Source organism: Tetrahymena thermophila (assembly GCF_000189635.1).
Source record: "Tetrahymena thermophila SB210 genomic scaffold scf_8254592, whole genome shotgun sequence".
NCBI lineage: Eukaryota > Ciliophora > Oligohymenophorea > Hymenostomatida > Tetrahymenidae > Tetrahymena > Tetrahymena thermophila.
Genome location: NW_002476363.1, coordinates 228,936 through 253,534, shown reverse-complemented (window position 1 = coordinate 253,534; position 24,599 = coordinate 228,936). Strand labels below are relative to the sequence as shown.

Here is a 24,599-nt window from a genome sequence, read left to right as displayed (position 1 = left end):
TATGCTTTTTAATAATCTAAAATGATTAATATTTATTTGAAATATAATAATTTTTTTGTTAATAAATATGTTTTATTTTTTAACTCCTCAGTATTCTTCGTTGTCATACAATTCCCATCCACCTTAAACTACTTTTTTGGCAGCATAGATATAGGGATCTTTAAATCCAAACTCTTTTTATTTTAAGTTGTCTTCATACTCAATTTTTATCAAAGGCGATTTGATGAATAATAGTCTAAAAGTCTTTCCTTGGTCTTGATTAAAATTGATGTCATGCTGAACTTAGTTGTGAGGATGATTTTAATTTTCGTTTATTTATTTAAAAGTTTCTTCTAAATGAGATAAACTTCTTATTCGTTGATTTTCTTAAGGAATAGTTAAATGCTAATCTGAATGTGTTAAGTTATTACTTATCAAAGATTTCTGAGGAGTTTTGCATGTGACTTTTTTGTAAATAGTTTGTTCAAAGTTATCATGTGTGTTGTTTATTAAATTTATATCAATAATTTTTTTGTCCTACGTTTACTTGTATAATTCAGTGTGTGATTAAAAAGAAATATCTATAGCTTCTTAAGAATATTAAGAAGCAAGATTTAATTGATGATAGCTGACATTATTATTACTTTGCATGTTATATTTATCTTTTTAGTCTTCTATTACATTTTATCTTGCAAAAAAGCGTTCTTTGAAGTAAGAAAAGTCAAAAAAGAAATAAGGATTCCTCGTTCTGTTTATGCTAAATCTTTATAGGATAAGCTTATAGTTAAGGTAGATGTATATAATATTTTCATCATAGAATATACGGAAATTTTCATCATATAATCTAATGTTCTCAGTTGTAATAGAAATTTATTCTCTTGGTTTTTTTTATAGAGGGAACTATGAAGATATTTTGAAAATTGTTTGTAAACTATAAATAAATAATGCAATCTAATTCATCGAAAAGATAAATTGCTGCTGTTAAACTTATGTTAAAAAATTCCATTTCTTCTTGAACAGAATATAATTTTAATATGATTTTTCAATTTTATTGCTCTTTTTATTTTAAAATGGGATTTCTATTTTTTCAAGCTCACTATTCACAGACCAATTAGGAAATTAGTAATTAATGACTCTCAAATTATATGCCATTTCTACTTTTCTTTTCTTGACATTCATCAAAATGCTTTACCTCTTTTCTAATTCTTCTTTCGCCTTCTACTGCTCTTTCTTTTGGTTCTCTAAATAAACTTTTAGCAGCTCTATTCTCTTTTTTTTATATTAATTTGTGATCTCAATTTCTTTGGTTTATATTTATATCATTTGCTTGAACTCTTCGTAGTCCTAAATATCATCTTTAATCTCACATAATTTTTTTTGGTAAATACTTATTCGCTCAATAGCATTTAAGTTAACTAAATCTTAAAATTTGTCTTTAGCTAAATTCTTCAATAGTTCTGAATGTTCGTCAATAAATTTTTTCTGAACACCCATCACCTAAGACACCTAAGATGGTACGAAAATATCTCTAATTTTTTTGTAGCAGTTATAGCAATTTAGCTCATCACTTAAAATTCCACAGCAAATGCATTTCTAATTCATTTGATAAACCCCTTAGCGTTTATTAAGCTAGTAAAATCTATACTTTAAAATTCAATCAATACAAAATTTGCTTGTTCCTGATAAATAAATTGTTGCTAGAGTTTTGATACCTAAAAAACTAAATAATAATGAGCTAATATTACTACTTTACTAAATAATTGATTAATTAATTAATAGTTTTATGTGAAATATAACTTTGATTGATTTTGGCATACCTCTTAGCTGCTTACTATTTAATTCCAATTATGAAGTAAAAAATAAATAATTTGATTACTTTCTTATTTATTTATTAATGGATTCATTCATTCTTCTATATGTTTTTTCTATTTCATATATTTTTATTTTTATAAATAAATATCTATTTTAAATATTCACAACATTTTTTAAATTCTTCTTTTAAAATTTATTCTAAATATAAAAATAATTAATTAATTAATTCTTTTAATTGCAATAAATTAAATTATATTTGAATAATTAATTAATTATCACAAAATAGCTAAAGAGGATGTCTTAATCAAAAATATTTAAAAAGGTATTTTTTGATTAATTTTTAATTAAAACAAAAAAAAATTGGATAACCGGGGCATCGATCCCCGTGCCTCCTGAATGCAAATCAGGCGCTCTACCATTTGAGCTAGTTACCCTCGTTAGTATTTAAGACATAAAGAAATACACATATTTAAAGCAAAAAGTGCATTTCACTAAAATTTGAAGGGGAATTTAGCTTTTCGTTAAATGTGTTTATTTGCATTGATTATGTGGGACTTATAAAAAAAATTTGGATAACCGGGGCATCGATCCCCGTGCCTTCTGAATGCGAACCAGACGCTCTACCATTTGAGCTAGTTACCCAAGTTATATATAACTGAAAACAATTTTCTAAAATATAAACTGAATCATTTTTTAACTTCACATGCAAAAATAAAGACTGACCTACCTAATGCTTTATTTAATTCTTATAATTTTTGATGATTTTCATTAGATGTTATTCTATCTGCGCTTAATTAAATTAATTTGAAAGCCAACAAACAAACAAAAAAACAAAAAAAGTAAATAATTAATTAACTCTAAATAATATTTTTTAGATATATCTTTCATTATTTCTATCTAATTGCGCGTAATTATTAAAAAGGTAGATCTACCAAAATAACAATTTTTCTAATTAATTTCATTTACTTTCTAGCCTGATAATATTTTTAAAAAAATAAATAGATAAATTATTTTAATATCAAATAGCTCTCAAAAGTAAATAAAATGGAAATCCCTGATCAAGACTTCTAAAAATTTCTTATTGTGAATGTGTAATGCTTATTTAAAGATAAAATTGAAAAGCAGCTCATGATTGATGTTGCTTATCTTACTTATGATAAATTTATCAGAAAGATTTTAAGAAATGTTCATATTCCTGTAATAAACCAGCCAAATTCCATAATGAAAATAGAGCATATGGGGATACCAATAACTATAAATAATGACTATGACCTTTAGTTTATTATCAGAAGTATACTTTTAAACAATGAAAGTATTAACGTCACTCTTACATTTACACAGAATACTTATTAAATTAAATAGAAGATTGTTTTTAACGAAGAAGGAGAAAAAATGAGTAATGTATTTATTATTTTATTTGATCTAAATAGAAATTGTTTTATTTATTATATTGGGAAATTTTTAATATGATTTTTTATATTCATCTCTACATAACTTTTATTCAACAGATGAAGAATTTGGCTTAAATGAGCCAAGTGATCCAAGATATGTTAAACCAAAAAAGAATGTAAAATAAATTTCAATAGAAAAAGTAAACAGGTCTTATTCAGCTGTTTAAACCTCTAAAATTGAAGAAGATGATGATGAAGATGAAGTATTTTGCGCTTTTTGCAAAGAAAGTGTTAATAATTTAGAATATATAAAAAAATTGGGGTGGTTTTATGGTCCTTATAAGCACAAGAAAAACACATATTATGTGCATTTAATGTGCGCTATATGGAGTCCAGCAGTTTATCTTGATGAGAAAACAAATAAAATGATAAATATAAAAAAGGAAATTATCAGATCTAACAAATGTTTATGCAAATACTGTGGAAGCTTTGGTGGTGGGTTAGGATGTAAAGTAAATGATTGCAAATAAACTTTCCATTTTAAATGTGCTTTAAGCGACGATATTGATGTAAGACTAGACCATATAAAATTTGAGCTTTACTGTCCTAATCATGGCCACATATTAGATTAAAAAATATAAGATGAGCTAGAAAAAGTACATTGCGAGGAATGCCAAGTGGATGAAAATGAAGAATTGATTCTTTTATGTGATAACTGCGACAAAGCTTTTCACACATATTGCTTATAAAATAAGCTTAGTTCTGTTCCTGAGGGAGACTGGTTTTGTCCAGAGTGTTTGGAAAAAAATCCTAGACTAAATATCCATCATCCTCCTCCTCCTTAGCTTCCTATTTCTATTCAAACTTAAGAAGTGTAAAATGAAATTTAATAAGTAAACTCTTAATTAAAAAAAGGTCTTTCATAAAATTCTTAAAAAATAAATTCTCATATTAACGAAGTATTAAAAGAAGATAGTCTTGAGGATCAATTCTTAGTTAACGACTTATAAAACTTTAAATCTTAAAAAAACTAGCAATTAATTTTAAATAAGACTGATATTTAAATAAATGAAAATATATCAGAAAATTTATGGGATTTACCACAATCCCCGATAGAAAAAAAAAGTTTATCTACAAAATAAAACAATTTATTTGATATTCAAAATTGATAAATAATAAAGATACTAAATAATTGCATAAAAGCATATGGTTAGGTGCACATAATTATTTGAGTTAAATTTATTAATATATTAAAAAATCTATGATGAATTAACCAAATTAAAACAATAAAATTATAATTTTGAAATATGATATTTTATTTTAATTATTATTTTGTATTTGATTCTAAAAAAAATATTTGTGAAAATTGTTATTAATTTATTTATTTATTTTTATTCTTTAAAATCAATTAAAATTGATAAAATTTTAAATATTCTTGTTCTGTTTTTGTTTTTATTAATTTATTTATTTAAGAATATAGCAAAATTTGTTTTTTTTAATCTTAAAATATTGTTTATTTCAATTTAAAATACAAAATATCAAAAATCTACTTAAATATGAAATACAATTATTTTATTAATTAAATGAAAAAAAGAAACTTAAAACTAATACAAGGTAGTTATTAATTAGTAATACTTGTAATATCATAAAATAATCTTGTATAATTAATTTATTTACTCTAATTTTTAATTAACACTGAATGGATAAGTTTTCTTGGGAAGCAATCTTTCAAAATTTTAATTTCAATATTTTTTTCTCTTTATAAAAAAATGATCCTTTTTAAAGAGTACTTACTTACATTATATAAATTTTTAAAAATTGAACTAAAAACCTAAGAGTATAATAATTTTATTACATTTTTAATAATGAATTAATGATTCTTCTAAGGAATTAATTGAATTATTTAGATAAAACTTTTTACAATCAGCTAATTTATAATTAATTTATGGAATATAATATGTATTCATACTTTAAGATTTTAGAATAGCCTTTAAAAAAATGGTTTAATTTAGTTAACTAAACTACCAAGCAAATAAGTTGTAATTGACTGGATTGAAAAATCGATTTATATATTTAACATTTTGGATAATATGTATGCAATTTCTTAATTAAAAAATCATAAATTTCTGAAATACACTTAAATTGCTAATTAAAAAAGAAAGTAATATCTTTAACTCTTTGTAAGACAATAAGCAGTGTAATGCAATTATTTCAATAAGATCATATCAATAAGTTTTTGGCTAAATTTAAAAATGATAAGCTTGAGACATAGTTTCTTAACAGCTTAGAGAGAAAGGTATTTATTTATTTATTTTTTTATTGAATAAAAAATATTTTTTAGCCATAAGAACACGTAGAAACATTTTTTTAATATTTTGATAGAGATAGATTCCACTATACTTAGTTCTTTTGGCTGAGGTAATATGGGCTGCAATGAGATTAATAATGGGTGTTGATCAATAAAATGAGCTATAAACATTATTAGTTTGCTCAGGATTCATGCTTATATTTAGATTTACCCCTTCACGCTTTTAGAAGTACTTGCTTTTGATAGGATAGGTTTATTCTACTTACAATGTTTAGACCTACTTACTGGAGTACAATTCTAATAGTTCTAAGGATATCAGCACTTTTTAAATAAATTTTCAGAATGGAATGGTAAAAATTTATAAAGAAATATAGATTAAAAATTAAAATAAATAAATTAATTATGAAATGAATTAGATGCAAGTAATATATTATGTTTTAGAGAGCTAAAATTTTGCTTTGGAAATAATTAGTATGCTTACCAATTTTTCAATTCTTGTTTACTATATGCAGATGCCCACAGCCTATCTTGAAGTTTACATTATGTCGTTCCTTATTCTAATTATTTGCAAACATTATCAAAATGTAAACTAAAGGAGACTTTTCTTAAGTCTAAAGAACTTTGAAGAATTAGAGAAAATAAATAATCTTGCACTGTCTAATATTTTGTTTATTCAACAATTTGATAAACGGACTTACGAAATGAAATTAATAGGTAGGTATTTTATCTATCTATTTATCTAGTCGTCTTTTTTTTAATTAAACAACATTTACACTGTCAATCTTTTTTAATTACTCTTTTTTTATCTAATCTGAAATCTATTTTTTTAATTCAAATCAGATTGCAACGAAAAAGCCAAAAAGTTTAACATACACAAAAGCTAAGAAATTTATAATGATTTTTTATAGTCAATCAGTGTTTCAGATTTAAAACTTTCATCTTCTATGCTGATAGGTAAATCTAATATCAAAAAACTTGAAACTTTAAAGGATATCTTGTTGATTTAGCATGCTCATGTATATGAAGATATGGTCAAAAAAAAGGAAGAAGAGAAAAAAAAATAAAAAAAGGAAAAGAAATTAAATTAATAAGAAGATGAATCACTACATCTTTTGAATGGAGATTTAAAGGTTAGTTGGACAGATCAGGAATCAAAGAAAAAATATAAGTTTAATGTGAAAATTGTACCAATTTATATAAATGAGCCACTTTTGTTTGTCTTTCTTGAAGATATCACCATCTACTCAAAATTCACTAATTTAAAGGTGAATAAGGATAATGAATTTCTTCTTCAACAATCAACTATTTCCTTTTTAAGTGATAAATTACAAGAAATTATGGTAGCTGCGCAAATATCTGTCAAACAAATGCAAAGATAATTAATTTCTATAAATTAAGCTCTAAATTTCCTCAAGAGATAAGAGCTTAGTTAAATTTATACTGAGGAATTTTCTTTGTCAACTATTATAAATTAGGTTATGAAGCTATATGAAGACTTTCCTCAAATAAAATATATAAATTAACTTGTTAATGATTAAATAAAATCGTACAGACAAATTTTGTTCAGTGTAATTCTAGCTATTTTTAGCTCAATAAAAAATCCAAAAGAGATAATGCAAGTTATTACAAAGCCTAGTCAAAATAAATTCTCTACAGCAATAAAACTAGAGATAATAATTGGCAATATAGGTAAAAACGTAATCTAGTACAAACAATAATTAAATTTTTATAATTCTCTTAATTACTCTTTATTTTTTGAGGCTTACAATAATTATATCAAAAATTTAATGCAGAAAATTTGTTTGAACAACTACTACAGCATCGAAACTGATTTAGAAAATGACACAATTACTCTTTCCATAGAAATTTTGTAGGATTTATAAGTATTGAATAATTAAAACTTAGTTGAAAATAAAGACTTAAAATTAACCTAATCTCCATATATCAATTATACTGAATCAAACAATAATATGATTACTAACTAATCATTTATGCTAGCCTCTTAATTATAAACCCTACGTACAGAAAACATTTCATTACCTCTCGCTAAAGCTATTTACAATTTCCCTAATACAAAGATTACAAATTTTTGATAGAATTCAAAAAAACATCATAAAATCAAATTTTAAATAGAAAAAAAAACAAACCGATTATGTCAATTATTTTCATTTCCTACAGTAAATCTTATTAGATTAATTATCAAATAAAGTTTCAAACATATAAATTAATTAACACTTATCAAATATTTGTACCTATATAGTATTTATACTAATTTTACTAATAATCAAAATCTTTAAAATTTTACATAAAGAAATTCTGAAATATTTATAAATATTCAGAAAATATGGTGAAAATTTATGCTGGTGAGAATTTATGAGGATTTACGGTATATATTTATGTATATACTTTATTAAATTTAGGTTAAATAATTTTATCAAAGTATTTAATATAAATTTAAATAATAACTATTTAGATATATTTATTATTTTAATTTAATAACATATAAACATACATTCTAAATTCAAAAAGACAATAAATAAATCAGCAAATTCTAAATATATATTTTAATGAATTTTTATTTTAATTAAAGATTTCATAATTAACTACTAAAAGTATGGAAGTAATCTAGCAAAATAATTCTATGAGATTTAATAATTTAATTTTTTTTAAAATTGGTGAATTTATTAAATAGATAGATAGATTTATTCATAGATGCCTAGCTTTATATATAAAATCCTCTATTAAAAAATTAATCTTTTTCATGATTTTTATAATGAAATGAGTATTATTAAAAAGATATAAAACCTAACTAAATTCTATTCAAAAATTGAATAAGTAATTATATAATTAATTTGTCTTTGGATTTTGCTATTGCATTCATATTTTATAAATAATTAATTCTAAGCACTTTGAAATATTTGTTGATTATTAAATGTAATTGTGATTAGGTTCTTTATTAAATTTTTTACTGATTATAAATCATAATATTTTTAATATGAATAATGAAAATTAAGGTTAAGTAAATAAATATTTTTGCAATAAGATTATTATTCAAGAAGAAGAATAAGAGAAGTTAGCTTAATAAGACAATAATAAACTAGAATAAAATTAAAAATCCTTTAAATTAATAGAATTTAATGACTATTTTTCAGGTTTTCACATAAAAATTAACAATTAAGATTGCATTTCATATTAAAATGAAACTTTAATATCTACGAAAAGCTAATCTAAAGATAGCATGAGGTAAATAAGCGATGATCTTATTTTTGATTAACGAGAGTATCAAATATCAAGTATGACAACACGAAATGAAAAGCCTAATAGGGATATAGAAGATAGCTAGATTTTTGATTTAGTAGGGGAAACAAATTCTTCATAAATTAAAAATAAAAACAAAAAAAAATAAGCTGAATACTTATTCATAAATAAGTACTTAAACGGACAGAAATTATTTTCTGCTAATACAAAATTTTACATTTATACAGATATAGTTATTGATATTGATTACTTCAAAAACTATTCTTAAAAGGAAACTTATATTAATGAAAATAAGCTATAATAGATTTAAAAGGGATTTAGATTTATTAATTAGATATTTCATCGATTTGATAATAAATTTATTGAGGTTGATTTAGAGTTTTTTCCATCTAAACTCAACAATATAGAATAAATATTATTTATGCTTAAATCCTTAGGAGATTCTAACTTGCTGATTGTAATTAGCTAGCTGCAACAGCTATGGAATACAGTATAAGAATTTAAAATTTTATTGTTTTAAGAAAGCTAAGATATTCTTTTTAAAAAACACTACAAAGACAGACAATAATTTTGCGAACAAAAATATCAGGAGATCATAAGCAAGCTAGATCAAAATGAAATGATTTTCTTTTATTATCATGTCCCAAACTTTGAAAAATGTTTATTTGAAAGTAGGAAAGCAGGATACTCTCCTTAGCTTTACTATATTCTAGCATAGAACTCATATTTTTTTATGGATTTTTTGTAAAAAAATGGGTGTTGTGATCCAAGGACATAAATACACAAGTTAGAGAATGTATTTATAGAAATAAATTAATGCTTATAAGCAATTAAATTAGGCTTACAACCACATCGATTTCAGGTTGTTGAATAAACTGAGTTAATCACTTGTGATAGCTTTATATTTCCTGTTAAACAAATAATTGATGTGTACCTCTTAGCACATGAATATGACAAGAAACATAACCTTCATTTTAAATCATAATACATACTTTCCACTTACACATTTAAATTCGAAGATCAAAAAGCTTACAAAAACTTTTTAAAATTTAGATAGTAATAATAAGAAGCATTCTAATATTAATATGACTCCTATTAAAATTTTACTTAACCTGATAATGATTATAAAAATTTTGATAATTCACAGATTGAATTAATTGATAAATATTATGCTGATTCTATAGCTGATTTGCAATAACTTGGAAACAAATGGTTTAAGAGATGTGGGTATGCAGACATTCCAAAAAAGAAGCAAAAAAAATGTAACAAAATTGAATCAAATAAAAGTAAGCAATGAACAAACAAACAAACAAACAAACAAACAAACAAACAAACAAACAAACAAACAAACAAACAAACAAACAAACAAATAAATAAATCAATAAATAAATAATAATCAATTTAATAAACTATAATAAATACTAAAATTTAATTTAATAAACTCTAATTCTAAAATTTAATTTTATAAACAAGTAATATGAAATAAAATACAAACAAATTAAAATAAAAATTAGTTTAAATTAATATTTAAATTTTTTGATTATTTGTTGAAATATTCTAACAAATGAAAAATATAGACGACTGCTAAAGGTATTATTTATTTTTAGTTGTTTGTTTTTAATGTAATTAACATTAGATAATTTATTGTTTTGCCTTTCTTAATTTATAAAAAATATTTTAATATAAAATATAAATTTTAGTAGGTATTATTAGTTTGCAATTATTTTAAATAGTTAAAGTATATGAATATTGAAGCGATTTTAAAAATATTAATGATTCTACTATAATTATAAAATATTTGTCAATTATATCAAGGGCTAGCAAATAATTAAACCCTAATATTATATGAAAATCCATTAATTTTATTTAAATAAAATACAAAAATCATATAAATAAGCAGAATAAAAATTTGATTTGTGCTTGATAGAAGACAAAAATCTAATTTGAAGAGATCTAAATTTTATATATATATTTTTCTTTTAAATTAGATAGAAGTAAATTTTATTCAATATTTGAATTGAATTAATGAAAATAGATTAAAGAATTGAAAGTATAAAGATTAAAAAAATATAAATATTTTGTATATTTATTTTTTACATAGATTTTTAAGGGAGAAATAATATTTATATGAGGACAATGCCTACTAACTAATTAACTAACTAATTAGCTATTTGTATGTAAATTTATATTCAAAAAGAGATATTTATTTTAATTTAATTTGCTAGTTAATTTGTTTGTATCTATGTATCTATCTATCTATTTATCTATCAATCTATCAATTTATCTAGCTATCAATTGATCTATCTTTTTGTGTATTAATATTTTGCATTATGTGATAGAAGCAAAAAGCAAAAAAAGAAAAAAGAAGAACAAAAAAGAAAAGCGTTTATCCTTTAATTAATAAAAATAAGAAATTGAATTGATATTTATAAAGAGAAATGATAGTTAGCAAATAGTAAAGCATCATTAGTTTATTATGGAGATCAGCATGCGGCTTTTCTAAATTTTCTAAGCGTTAGACTACTCCTAAAATTTTAAGAGATCACCGTTTTACTCGTAAGGGAATGGTTATTAGAAAGTAATCTAAAAATTATGATTACGATCTCACTAATTTAGCTGCAAGTTAGGCTCATTAGTCTCATTTATTCTTCAACAAAGAAGAAGATTTTGCCTTATTAAAAAAATAAGCAGATGAAAAGGAGAAAAATATGAAAAATATGCACGTTTTTGAAGATCACTCTGTTCCCGAAACTATTTTACTCGAAGTTTAGGATAAATTTTTAGTTTAAAAGCACCCTGAAAAGGTTCTAAATAATTTAGTCGAACTTGACAAGCAATTCTCTAAGAAGGGAGGAGAAATCACCGAATTGATTCAATCAGCCCTTAGCAAACTTATTAAGGAACAAATTTTATCTTTTAATTTAAAAAATTTTGGTGTCCTTACAACTTTAGCCAAAAAGTACTTGCCTAACGATGCAAAGTTGTGGGAAAATCTTGCAAATAATTACTGCCGTCTCATGTAAAAAAGTGAATACAATGATTTAAAAACTTTAGATTCTGCTCGCTCATAGAAGTACATTGAAAACTCTGTTTTAACTTTGACCACCGTATTGAAATTCTCCAATAAATTCCATCACGAAAATTGCGTTGAAAACATTTCTTAGGTTGCTACATCTTATTTAAGCACCAATTTCGATGTAGTTTAAGATGTTAACACTCGTTTCTTATTGATATCAAATATTTTACCTCTTATTCAAAGCTATAAATAAGTAGAATTGATTGGATTAGTAAAGTAAAAGATGGATCTTATTCCCAAGCTCCAAGCAAATACTATCACTGCATTGACTCACTCAATTTATAAAGTTAAGCAATAAAACTCCAAAAACAGCAGATTCCCTGCTGATCTTATTGATGTTTCATTCTTACAAAAGTTAGAATAAACTTGGCTTAAAACTTTTGATAAGAGCAACACCCAACTTTTAGCTATTTTTTCATACTCTATCGCTTCTTTGGGTTATAGCGGCGAAACTAAAAAGTTTACTTAAGAATACGTAGAAAAGAACATTAAAGACATCACCAATCTTAAGGATCTCGCCTTCTTTGGAGAATCATTAAAGAAGTTCAGAGCTCTTTCTTAAAAATACTTCACCGGAGCTGAATAAACCTTGAAGTAGGCTTTATCTAATAACAGCTAAGAACTTCATGCAGAATTGGCCTTACAATTATTGAGAGTTTACTCCAAAAATCTTTTCCTTAACTCAGAAATAGCTAGCGCTTTAATTAAGAAAGTTGATGATGCCTATTACTATGAATAATTCAAGCCCAAGGCCTCTTAAAACGAAATGATTGTTAAAACTTTACAAAAATATTCTTAAATCGTTGACCTTTCCAATTTGAGAATTTATCAAAATTTGATTGGCTCCAAGAAATTATTTTGATTGAAAAATAATATTTTAAATAAATAAAATCTGTTAAGATGAAGTAAGTAAGTAGGTAGGTATGTATGTAACTGCTTGCATGTAAACTAGCTACAAAGTCAAAAATAAAATAATATTTTTTAATAATGAATTAATCAACAAAATTAATTACTCTCTCTTTATTATAAAACTGTTTTAAAAACTTGAAAGGCATTCAATTGAATATACTCAATACAAAACAACAAACCAAGCGCTAAAGATAAAAATTTTTGTGATGTGAATATTTTAATTTGATTCTAATTAATAAGCAATTATCAAATAAATTAAGCTTGCCATTTCTCAACTAGCTTAATTAATTCTATCGGCATTCATGCAAATAAATAGCTTTTGTAAATTATATCACTCAAAAAATAAATTAATAAATTAATTAATTTATTGATTCATGAGGCTAAGCTTTATAATATTCAAAATACCATGAAAATAAGTTATTATTTCTTTATATTCTACTCTCCTATTTAAATATAAAATAATATTGATATATTCTTGTTATCGCTTTTTTAAGTTTTAATTAAAAATACATTTCTCAATCATTCATTCAATGTTGTTGAATTAATTAATATATTTAGTTATTTTAAATTTTTATTTTTTTCATAAAATATTTTATAATTTATTTCTCAACTTACTTTTTCATTAAATTTAATTATTTCTTTATTTTTTCAGTTATCATTTATTGATTTGATTATCTGAATTTATCTAAAATTAAAATTAATTAAAAAATTTTTTTTTATAAATATTTTAAAATATAATTGAAATAAAAATTTATTTTATTCAATTAGTAATTCATCTAGAATAAATATTTACCATTTTAATAAATTACAAGGACATAAAATACTAAATTTATTGCTTAAAATATTAGTAAATAGTAAGATGAAGTAAGAATATAAATATTTAAATATAGCTATTGCATAATTATTTGCTTAATATTGAAATAATTAATTAAATGGAATGGTAGAAAATATTTGTTTGCTTACTGATTATTCATATTTGTTTGAAAATTAAATTAAAAAAACTCATATATCAAATGATTTGTCATTTTAGTTTTATAAAATTTATTTGTTCAAAAATTGGAAGATTTTATTTTTTATTGAATGCTATGTTTTTTATACATCTCATCTTTGTATAAGTTTTATACCATTTTTTTGTTATATTTCAACGAAACATTATAAATAGTTCATAGTTCTTTGTAACTAATATCTATTTATATTTGATTTCAACCTCTTCTATTTTAATTTAAGAGTACTTATTAATTAATTTGTTAAGTATAGTCAATTTTCAAAAATCTTTAAATATCTACGTTAGAATAAAACTAAATTGCTATTTATACACAATAAGATTAAAATATATTATTTTAAAGACAGAAAATATAATGGACGCAAGCAACTTTTTTAATATAAACTAAATACAAAGGAGTAAGTACTCTTTTTTGGGAGAAAATGAGAAGCTTTTGATAAAACCTTATTTTGATGAGAAAGATAATCAGTCTTTGAGTATTTTACTTGATCCTGCTTTTAAAAAAGACATAGAATAACAGATAAGAATAAAATCTTGCATAACCTCTTAAGTTATATTTTATATTCAGGTGTATCTTGATCTAGTCTATGTAAAATAAATTCGTTCATTTCCCTTATCATTATCTTTTTTCAATCTCTAGTAAAAATTAGAAGAAAACAAATCTAAAACTATGAATGAGTTTTTGTCAGATTTTAAAATTGGAATTATTGGATGTGGAGTTATAGGCAAGTCTGTGTTAAACGCTTTGGTGTTTTTATTAGGTAAAATTGACTCTTTTATTAATTATTTACTAATTAATATAATTGTTTTAGGTTGGGTTGAACCTAATAACATTCATATTTCTACTAGAAGGCCTGAAAATCTAAGTAAATATGAAGATATCGGTTTCAATATATATTTTGATAATGAAAAAGTAAGATATGTTTGATAAGAAAATAATATAGCAAATAATTTACTATTTTTATATAGTTAATTGAACAGTGTGATGTTGTTATCATTTGCTTTCCTCCAAGCTTAGATAACTGGGCTATTGTAGAACTAAAAGAAGCTATTTTATAGAGACAACAAAACTAAAATAAAATGTTTTAGCCTTTCATTATTTCTGTTATCTCAAACATGTACTTAAATAAGTTATAAAAATTATTAATGATAGAAAGAATCTTTGCAAGAACTCATATTGTATGTGATTTTTAATTTATAATCTTAATTAAAACATATTTAATGATAACTAACATAATAGGCGCTTAAGGATTAGCTTGATACTGAGCTTAAATTTGGTATGCAGCTGTTCCAAGATAAACAGCTTATTTAGCAAATACTTATAGCTTTTTAATTTATTTTCTAAGGAACTAAAATTAAAGAAGAAGAAGAGTTTTAATTATCTGATATTTAAAATAATATTTAATAGGCCTTTTTAGGTAAGGTATTCAAATCATTAGATGATAATGATCTTGCTGATATTGCTGCTACATAGTACGAGAAAAGAAATTCAGTTTTCAAGAATACATTGTTAGATATAATTAAATAAAACTAAGCTTGAAAAATAAATAATAAATTTCATATTTTAAAATAAAAGTTAAATATTTAATAGAATAATTTTATTAATAAGTCTTTAAAATCAAAATTATTATTTTTACTTAAATTTAAAATAAGTAAATTAAATTATATAATAATATATTGTTAATTTATAATAAACAATTTTTTTTGTTGGTATCAAAATTTTTAAAATTTCAAATTTTATAAAAAATACAAATTTTTTATAATTTTTAAATATTATTCTAACTAATCTATATCAGATAATTATAATATATCATTGATTTAATACTATAAAACAAAGATTTAATCTTAATTATTTATCAAAATAAAAAAAATGATTTTTTCTTAATTAACAAAATTAAATACAAAAAAAATTTCTTTATTAATATTAATAGATACTATTCCTTTTCAAACAATAAATAAATTTTTTTAAATTTACATAGATAATTCAAATAGATTAAGTATATTTTTATTAGATAGTCAAATATAATAAAATCTATTAAGCTTACTTAAATTATCTTAATAAATCAGAGAGAGACAAAAACTAAAATAGATAAATTAATTTTTTGTATAATTCATCAAAAATTCCATATTTGATAAGAACTTCTTATCATAAATTATTGCATTTCAAAATATTTACTGTTAAATTTCTTTTACAATTTTTTATCTTTGGAAATTTTAAATTATACGATCTTAAAACAAGCTTAATAGTTTATATTTTAAACAAAAGATAAATAAATAAATAACTTTGCTAGAAAAAAAGAAAATGAAAATATAATAAACTATTATATTGATTTCTATACTCGCCTTGTTAGGCTTAACAACTGTTATTACATTACAAAAGTCTAGTTAAAATTCTTTGTAAGATTATTATGTTCCTTGCTTAGAAAAAGTAATTAATGGTGATAAAATTTATGCTAAAAATATCTGCAGTGAATCTAAATATTTTACTGTTGTTATCTATTCCACATACGGATTCAGTAGAGGCTACACTCCATGTTTAAGCTAGAATGAAATGGAACTTGTTGCCCTTACTGATTAAACATGGAGTATTCCTTAGTAGTTTGATTGCTGATTCAACTATTTAAAAAAGTTCATTAATAAAAATCTATTACTTATGTATTCATATTAGTGTTTTATATTTAAATAAATTTATCAATTATTTTTCATTTTTTATTAATATATTTTGTGATTAGTTTATTTAAAAAGAAAATATTTTATTTAGATATTATCATAAAAAATTAAAGAATAATTATCTCACAAATACTTAAATTTCAAGTTATTAAAAGCTATCTAATTAATATCACTTGCCATTTAAATCCTTAGTTTACTTTTGTTAGTTTATTTATATAATTATTTTTTTTTGACAGATTTTATTATTATCAATTTTATTTTTTATGGTAAATAATTATATTTCTGTGGTTGATAAGAAAAACACTTATTGTTATAAAACTTTCGCTCAACAAATAATGTTTATATAATTTCATTAAATTTGTTTTGATTTAATTTGAAATATATATTAAAAAAATTATAACATTTTTATAGAAATTCATTTTCAAATTTTATTTAATAAAAATTTATAACTCCATATTTATAATATTATTATTTATTTATAAAAATTTAAATCAATACATTTAAATCATACTATAAATTTTGTATCAAATATTTTAATTAGTTTCAAAAGGCTTTAAAATTTTGGTACATCCAACTCAAATTTGTAGTTGGTTTGCTTCCTGTAATTTATTGAAAATCATTTGAGTAATTTTCTTAGCTGAAATCATTATTCTCAATTAATTTATAAAGCTCCAATACACCATCAACCTACCACTCAGGCATGAATTTCAATAATGCTTATTTTGTTCCTTCGAAAGTAGCATTTACATATTTTATTTATTTTCCAAGAGCTTAAGAAAATGCTTAAGCTTGATCATCACTACTTTTGTAATCGCTTGTAATTGTATAAGTTTTACCAATGTGCTTGCTTGGGTTTTAAAGAATTATTGCAGCAGCCAAAGCAGCATCTTATACAGCAACAGTTACAAACTTCTTGTCTCCATCGATGGGACCATAGAAAGTGTTGTGTGTTCTGATTGGTTCATTATTACCCCAAACATTATCAATGAACATTGGTAATCTTAATATTCCATATTTTAATCCACTAGCTTTGAGTTCTTTTTCAATAGGATTAAACTGTCTTCCAAATAAAACATCTTGATTATCAGCACAAGTTACTGAAACAACTAGTAAGTATTAAACATTTGCTTATTTAGCAGCTTGGATTGCATTAATTGTTATTTATGTACGATCAATATTACCAGGAGTTACTAAATAAACAGAGCTGTAGTTAGAGAGAATTTTGGCAAGTTCAGTTTAGTTTTGGTCCATGTTGGCTTTAATAACTTAAGCACCTGATATTAATAGTTCTTTAGCTTTCGAGGGATCTCTAACACCAGCAGTAACATTAGCTTTAAGATTAGCTAAAGTTTTGACAGTTCCAGATCCAATGTATCCAGTAGCACCTAAAACTAAAATTTTTTGAGAGTTCATTTATTAAAAGAAAGTTGTTGACTATTTATTTTTGAATGTTTTAAATTTACTTATTTATTTTTTTTTTAAATATTTGTTAAAATTAATAGAATCCAATCAAATTTAAATCAATTGATGAATGAGTCTTCTATTTTATTTAATCAATAAAAAAGAAAAATTAAATCAGTTTTTATTATCAAAATTTAATTAAAAATAACTTTACTTGTAAAAAAGGAATGATTAGATCAGATTTAATTAAATTTTAAATTACTAACTAAAAATAAAGAAAAAAGAAAATCAATCGAATATTTAATTAAATTATCCAAAATAACATTAAGAATAACTTTTGTTGATAGTTTAATTTACTAAACCTGAAAGAATCATAAATTCATAATGCAAATAAGTAAAGAGTAGTATTTTTTTAGTAAAGCCAATTGATTTCTTGTGAAGCTATTAATAATAAAACAAGCAAATTTCTCTAAAATTCAATAGTCTATACTAAATTAAAATGATTGTTTTAATATGAGTTTTTATGTTTTTATTTTAGAAAATATTTTAGAGAATGATAAAAATATTTAATATGTGTTATATAATTGTATTAATTGTTATTTATTTGTCAAAAATAAATAATTTATTTACAAAAATTTCAAGATTTTATCCAAAAAATGGTTAGCTTCTAATTAATTTACACCTTACTCTACACATTTTCGCCTCCTAATGTATTTTATTTACAGGTACAATTCTTATTATTTTCTTACTATTATCAAATTACTGAGAAACTAGAGATTGAATTATTTTTTAAATAAAATCAAACAGTGATATATTCAAAATGGTTACCTTTTTATGCAAATAATAACTATTTTGAACACTTGTATGCAATCAATTATCAAAGACTCTTTTGTTTGCCTTTAAAATATTAGCTTAATTTACATTTCTTAATAAAATAATACAAGTATAAGTGGATGTAAAATTCTTGAAAGTTTTAAATGATAGAGTGTACAATATCAATACTGATAAAAAATTTTAGGAGGGGGTGGTGGGGTAGGATAATAGCAGGGAACTATTGATTTTTTGTTTTATATATTTTAAAGCTTTATAAATTTTTTTAAAATTAACCTTTAATGGTCACTTTAATATATGAAAATTTATAGTTAAATATTATAAATTTTTTTAAAGAATATGTATCTTAATGACCAAAATAACTCTTTAATTTTCAAATTTTGTTTAGTAGATATTTAGTATTAAATTAATAAAATAATATAATTTGTATTTTAAAAATTTATATCAAAATATTTAATTGATTTTAAACACTTTTATAAAATGTACATACTTATTATAAATATTTAATTACTTTTCAAAATGCTTTAAAATTTTGCCACATCCAACTCAAATTTGTGGTTGATTAAACATTTGTTATTTATTTAAAGTCATTTGTATGATTAACTTGGCTAATATCATTTTTTTCTATCAATTTATATAGCTCTAATACACCATCAACCTACCATTCAGGCATGAATTTCAACAATGCTTATTTTGTTCCTTCGAATGTAGCATTTACATATTTTATTTATCTTCCAAGAGCTTGAGAAAATTTTTATGCTTATTCATCACTGCTTATGTAATCACTAGTAATTGTATAGGTTTTTCCAATGTGTTTGCTTGGGTTTTAAAGAATGACTGCAGCAGCCAAAGCAGCATCTTATACTGCAACAGTTACAAACTTCTTGTCTCCATTGATAGGACCATAGAAAGTGTTATGTGTTCTGATTGGTTCGTTGTTTCCCCAAACATTATCAATGAACATTGGTAATCTTAATATTCCATATTTTAATCCGCTAGCTTTGAGTTCTTTTTCAATTGGAGTGAACTGTCTTCCAAACAAAACATCTTGATTATCAGCACAAGTTACAGAAACAACAAGTAAGTATTAGACATTGGCCTATTAAGCTGCTTGTATTGCATTAATAGTAATTTATGTACGGTCAATATGACCAGGAGTTACTAGATAAATAGAGTTGTAATTTGAGAGAATTCTAGCAAGTTCAGCTTAGTTTTGACTCATGTCAGCTTTAATGACTTAAGCACCAGAGTTTTATAATTCTTTAGCTTTTGAGGGATCTCTAACACCAGCAGTAACATTAGCTTTAAGATTAGCTAAAGTTTTGACAGTTGCAGATCCAATGTATCCAGTGGCACCTAAAACTAAAATTTTTTGAGAGCTCATTTATTTATATTGATTTTAAACTATTTATTTTTGTTTTGATAATTTGATGAAAATTTATTAATTTATTTATTTTAAAAATAATTATAAAGAATCAGTAGATTTCAAATCAAATTTAAATAAAAATTTGAATGAGTCTTCTATTATATTAAAATAAATAAAAAAGAAAAATTAATTAAGATTCAATAGTAAAAATTTAATTAAAAATAACTTAATTTGTAAAAAAGAAATGATTAGATCAGATTTAATTATATTTCAATTTTTTTTTTAATTAAATTCAAACTTACTAACTAAAAAGAAAAAAAGAAGAAAAACAATAGAACATTTAATTAAATAGTCCAGAATAACATTAAGAATAACTTTTTTTAATAATTTAATTCATTAAATCTGAAAGTATCACAAATATTAATTTCTTTTAAAACAAAAGAAATTTATATTCCATTATTTTTAAAAGAAAAAATAAATATTATTTATGGCAAGTGTCTATTATTAAAAAATAATCAAATATATAGAAAATTAATTCAATAAATTACTGTTTACTTATATTTATTTGTTTATAAATTTAGAAATTAAAACTTACTTCAATAAATATAAAAAAGTTTTAATTTCTTAAAATATTGATACAATTTTATAAATATCTTGAATATACACATACTATTTTCTACACTAATTTCTAACATATCAGAATTTAAAATGAATTAAATAATTTTTAAATACCTTAATTATACATATTTTGCTTATCTCTTCTCAATTCTAATATCCATATTTTTAATTTTAATATTTTTTTTTACTTTTTAGAGAAATTTTGAAAAATTTGTTATCAAATTAATCAACTTATTTTTTTTTAATAAAAATTCAGAATTTATTTAATAAAATAATGTTTATCAAAAAAAAATATTAAAATATTTAATACAAGTTAAACAATTTACTATAAAATGCACATACTTAATAATTAATATTTAAATTTGTATTCAAAAGGCTTTACCATTTTGCTACATCCAACTTAAATTTGTGGTTGGTTAGCTTCCTGTAATTTATTGAAAATCATTTGTATGATTTACTTGACTAATATCGTTTTTCTCTATCAATTTATATAGCTCTAATACACCATCAACCTACCACTCAGGCATGAATTTCAACAATGCTTACTTTGTTCCTTCGAAAGTAGCATTTACATATTTTATTTATCTTCCAAGAGCTTGAGAAAATGTTTATGCTTATTCATCACTGCTTATGTAATCACTAGTAATTGTATAGGTTTTTCCAATGTGTTTGCTTGGGTTTTAAAGAATGACTGCAGCAGCCAAAGCAGCATCTTATACTGCAACAGTTACAAACTTCTTGTCTCCATTGATAGGACCATAGAAAGTGTTATGTGTTCTGATTGGTTCATTATTACCCCAAACATTATCAATGAACATTGGTAATCTTAATATTCCATATTTTAATCCACTAGCTTTGAGTTCTTTTTCAATAGGATTGAATTGTCTACCAAATAAAACATCTTGATTATCAGCACTAGTTACAGAAACAACTAGTAAGTATTAAACATTTGCTTACTTTGCTGCTTGGATTGCATTAATTGTGATTTATGTACGATCGATATGACCAGGAGTTACTAGATAAACAGAGCTGTAATTTGAGAGAATTTTGGCAAGTTCAGCTTGGTTTTGGCTCATGTCAGCTTTAATGACTTAAGCATCAGAGTTTTATAATCCTTAAGCTTTTAAGGGATCTCTAACACCAGCAGTAACATTAGCTTTAAGATCAGTTAAAGTTTTGACAGTTGCAGATCCAATGTATCCAGTGGCACCTAAAACTAAAATTTTTTGAGAGCTCATTTATTTATATTGATTTTTAACTATTTATTTTTGCTTTGATAATTTGATTAGAATTTATTTATTTATTTTAAAAATATTTATAAAGATGATTAGATTTCAAAATCGAATTTGAATCTATGCAAATAAATACATGAATGAGCTTTCTATATGATTAAAATTAATAAAATAGAAAAATTAAGTCAGCTTTCAAGGTAAAATTTTAATTAAAAAAAAATTTATTTATTAAGAAGAAAAGATTTGATCAGATTTAATTATATTTTCAAATTAATTTTTTGATTAAATACAAACTTACTAGCTAAAAAGAAAAAAAGAAGAAAATTAATAGAACATTTAATTATATATACAGAATAACACTAAAAATAACTTTTGCTAATAATTTAATTTACTAATTTGAAAGAATCATAAATATTAATTTGTTTGTTTTTTAATGCTGGTAAATTAAAAAGTAATATTTTTTAATTAAAACACATTTATTTTATGCAAAGCAATTATAAATATAATCAGTAGATTATCTGTAAATTCACAAGTTTGCTCTAAATTAAAATTGCCATTTTAATTTTTATTTTTTGTATGCTTTTAAAAAAATGATTTAAATAAACATAAAAATGATTAGAAACTTGGTAAATAATAATATTAAATATCATTTTTTGTATTAATTTTAATAAAATTTTAACAAAAATTTGAAGATTTTATTACTATGTTTTATTTTTATAATAGATTAAATCTAATATTTTATCGTTTTGTTTTTTATATTAAAAAAATTTTTAATGTAATTTATTTAAAAACTAAATAAAAATATGCTTATTTATTTTTTCTCAATATATTTAATTTATTTTCATTTTAACTAATAATAATTATAAAGTATTGAATTCGTAGAATAACTGCTTTTATATTAAAAAGTAATATCAAAATATTTAGTTAATGCTAAACAACTTTCTATAAAATATACATACTAAATAAAAAAATTTAAATATCTTTTCAAAAAGCTTTAAAATTTTGCCACATCCAACTTAAATTTGTGGTTGATTAAACATTTGTTATTTATTTAAAGTCATTTGTATGATTAACTTGGCTAATATCATTTTTCTCTATCAATTTATATAGCTCTAATACACCATCAACCTACCATTCAGGCATGAATTTCAACAATGCTTATTTTGTTCCTTCGAAAGTAGCATTTACATATTTTATTTATCTTCCAAGAGCTTGAGAAAATTTTTATGCTTATTCATCACTGCTTATGTAATCACTAGTAATTGTATAGGTTTTTCCAATGTGTTTGCTTGGGTTTTAAAGAATGACTGCAGCAACCAAAGCAGCATCTTATACTGCAACAGTTACAAACTTCTTGTCTCCATTGATAGGACCATAGAAAGTGTTATGTGTTCTGATTGGTTCGTTGTTTCCCCAAACATTATCAATGAACATTGGTAATCTTAATATTCCATATTTTAATCCGCTAGCTTTGAGTTCTTTTTCAATTGGAGTGAACTGTCTTCCAAACAAAACATCTTGATTATCAGCACAAGTTACAGAAACAACAAGTAAATATTAGACATTGGCCTATTTAGCTGCTTGTATTGCATTAATAGTAATTTATGTACGGTCAATATGACCAGGAGTTACTAGATAAACAGAGCTGTAATTCGAGAGAATTCTAGCAAGTTCAGCTTAGTTTTGACTCATGTCAGCTTTAATGACTTAAGCACCAGAGTTTTATAATTCTTTAGCTTTTGAGGGATCTCTAACACCAGCAGTAACATTAGCTTTAAGATTAGCTAAAGTTTTGACAGTTGCAGATCCAATGTATCCAGTGGCACCTAAAACTAAAATTTTTTGAGAGCTCATTTATTTATATTGATTTTAAACTATTTATTTTTGCTTTGATAATTTGATTAGAATTTATTAATTTATTTATTTTAAAAATAATTATGAAGAATCAGTAGATTTCAAATCATTTAAATAAAAACTTGAATGTATCTTCTATTATATTAAAATTAATAAAATAGAAAAATTAATCAAGATTCAATAGTAAAAATTTAATTAAAAATAAATTAATTTGTAAAAAAGAAATGAATAGATCAGATTTTATGATATTGTTTAATTTTTTTTTTAATTAAATGCAAACTTACTAACATAAAAGAAAAAAAGAAGAAAAACAATAGAATATTTAATTAAATTGTCCACAATAACATTAAGAATAACTTTCTTAATACTTTTATTTATTAAATCTGAAAGAATCACAAATAATTATTTTTAAATAGTTTTTTATGCCATATTTTTAAATAAAAAATCAAATAGTATTTCTAAAAATATTAATTTTATGACAAGCAAATAAATAAAAATGCTAAAATATCTAGAATTTTCAGTTATTTATTCTAAATTAAAAGATGGTGGTTTATTTAAATAACTATTTGTTATTTATTTCATAAATTAAACATCAATTAAGCAAAGAAAAAAAATTTTGTTATAGAAGTCCTTGTAAATTAGATAAATATCTTGAATAAAAAATAATATTTCTTAATTTATTAGTATTTAAAACTTATAAAAACATTATTTTTTTAAATACATTAAAAGAAATAAAAAAAATATGCCTCTTAATTTTCCATATTTTAATTTTAACATAAAAAATATATTTCAAACAAATTTGAAACATTTATTGATAAATAAAAAAATATTTGCCAATTATCATAATATTCCACTTATTTTCATATTTTTTTCAATAAAAATTTAAAATTT

The 24,599-nt window shown here is 22.5% G+C and overlaps 11 protein-coding genes across 11 annotated transcripts; 7 read left to right on the top strand and 4 right to left on the bottom strand. All coding sequences in view use genetic code 6, as the record gives it.

Moving 5' to 3' along the window:
- Positions 1-628: 628 nt before the first annotated feature.
- Positions 629-1,465, top strand: TTHERM_000582138 (transmembrane protein, putative; the record flags this gene model as incomplete). Its single annotated transcript, XM_012798332.1, has 1 exon — positions 629-1,465. The coding sequence occupies one exon, from the start codon at positions 629-631 to the stop codon at positions 1,463-1,465; it is 837 nt and encodes a 278-aa protein (XP_012653786.1).
- Positions 1,466-2,835: 1,370 nt separating this feature from the next.
- On the top strand, positions 2,836-4,351 carry TTHERM_00582100 (PHD-finger protein; the record flags this gene model as incomplete). Its single annotated transcript, XM_001018951.1, has 2 exons — positions 2,836-3,187; positions 3,300-4,351. 2 exons carry the CDS (start codon positions 2,836-2,838, stop codon positions 4,349-4,351), a joined length of 1,404 nt encoding a protein of 467 aa, XP_001018951.1.
- Positions 4,352-5,382: 1,031 nt separating this feature from the next.
- On the top strand, positions 5,383-7,583 carry TTHERM_00582090 (transmembrane protein, putative; the record flags this gene model as incomplete). Its single annotated transcript, XM_001018950.2, has 4 exons — positions 5,383-5,478; positions 5,565-5,840; positions 5,907-6,204; positions 6,331-7,583. 4 exons carry the CDS (start codon positions 5,383-5,385, stop codon positions 7,581-7,583), a joined length of 1,923 nt encoding a protein of 640 aa, XP_001018950.2.
- Positions 7,584-8,485: 902 nt separating this feature from the next.
- Positions 8,486-10,045, top strand: TTHERM_00582080 (hypothetical protein; the record flags this gene model as incomplete). Its single annotated transcript, XM_001018949.1, has 1 exon — positions 8,486-10,045. The coding sequence occupies one exon, from the start codon at positions 8,486-8,488 to the stop codon at positions 10,043-10,045; it is 1,560 nt and encodes a 519-aa protein (XP_001018949.1).
- Positions 10,046-11,186: 1,141 nt separating this feature from the next.
- TTHERM_00582070 (hypothetical protein) lies at positions 11,187-12,686 on the top strand (the record flags this gene model as incomplete). The annotated part of the gene is made up of 1 exon (XM_001018948.3): positions 11,187-12,686. One exon carries the CDS (start codon positions 11,187-11,189, stop codon positions 12,684-12,686), a length of 1,500 nt encoding a protein of 499 aa, XP_001018948.1.
- Positions 12,687-13,948: 1,262 nt separating this feature from the next.
- On the top strand, positions 13,949-15,336 carry TTHERM_00582060 (erythronate-4-phosphate dehydrogenase). Its single transcript, XM_001018947.2, has 5 exons — positions 13,949-14,325; positions 14,377-14,497; positions 14,549-14,649; positions 14,706-14,915; positions 14,977-15,336. The coding sequence occupies exons 1-5, from the start codon at positions 14,092-14,094 to the stop codon at positions 15,274-15,276; spliced, it is 966 nt and encodes a 321-aa protein (XP_001018947.2). The 5' UTR covers positions 13,949-14,091; the 3' UTR covers positions 15,277-15,336.
- A 615-nt stretch (positions 15,337-15,951) lies between these two features.
- Positions 15,952-16,347, top strand: TTHERM_00582050 (transmembrane protein, putative; the record flags this gene model as incomplete). The annotated part of the gene is made up of 1 exon (XM_001018946.2): positions 15,952-16,347. Exon 1 carries the CDS (start codon positions 16,039-16,041, stop codon positions 16,345-16,347), a length of 309 nt encoding a protein of 102 aa, XP_001018946.1. The 5' UTR covers positions 15,952-16,038.
- Positions 16,348-16,949: 602 nt separating this feature from the next.
- On the bottom strand, positions 16,950-17,819 carry TTHERM_00582040 (Trk system potassium uptake protein TrkA, amine-terminal domain protein; the record flags this gene model as incomplete). The annotated part of the gene is made up of 1 exon (XM_001018945.1): positions 16,950-17,819. The coding sequence occupies one exon, from the start codon at positions 17,817-17,819 to the stop codon at positions 16,950-16,952; it is 870 nt and encodes a 289-aa protein (XP_001018945.1).
- A 1,333-nt stretch (positions 17,820-19,152) lies between these two features.
- On the bottom strand, positions 19,153-20,022 carry TTHERM_00582039 (Trk system potassium uptake protein TrkA, amine-terminal domain protein; the record flags this gene model as incomplete). The annotated part of the gene is made up of 1 exon (XM_001471356.2): positions 19,153-20,022. The coding sequence occupies one exon, from the start codon at positions 20,020-20,022 to the stop codon at positions 19,153-19,155; it is 870 nt and encodes a 289-aa protein (XP_001471406.2).
- A 968-nt stretch (positions 20,023-20,990) lies between these two features.
- TTHERM_00582030 (Trk system potassium uptake protein TrkA, amine-terminal domain protein) lies at positions 20,991-21,860 on the bottom strand (the record flags this gene model as incomplete). The annotated part of the gene is made up of 1 exon (XM_001018944.2): positions 20,991-21,860. The coding sequence occupies one exon, from the start codon at positions 21,858-21,860 to the stop codon at positions 20,991-20,993; it is 870 nt and encodes a 289-aa protein (XP_001018944.2).
- A 978-nt stretch (positions 21,861-22,838) lies between these two features.
- On the bottom strand, positions 22,839-23,708 carry TTHERM_00582020 (Trk system potassium uptake protein TrkA, amine-terminal domain protein; the record flags this gene model as incomplete). The annotated part of the gene is made up of 1 exon (XM_001018943.3): positions 22,839-23,708. One exon carries the CDS (start codon positions 23,706-23,708, stop codon positions 22,839-22,841), a length of 870 nt encoding a protein of 289 aa, XP_001018943.1.
- Between the last annotated feature and the right edge of the window lie 891 nt (positions 23,709-24,599).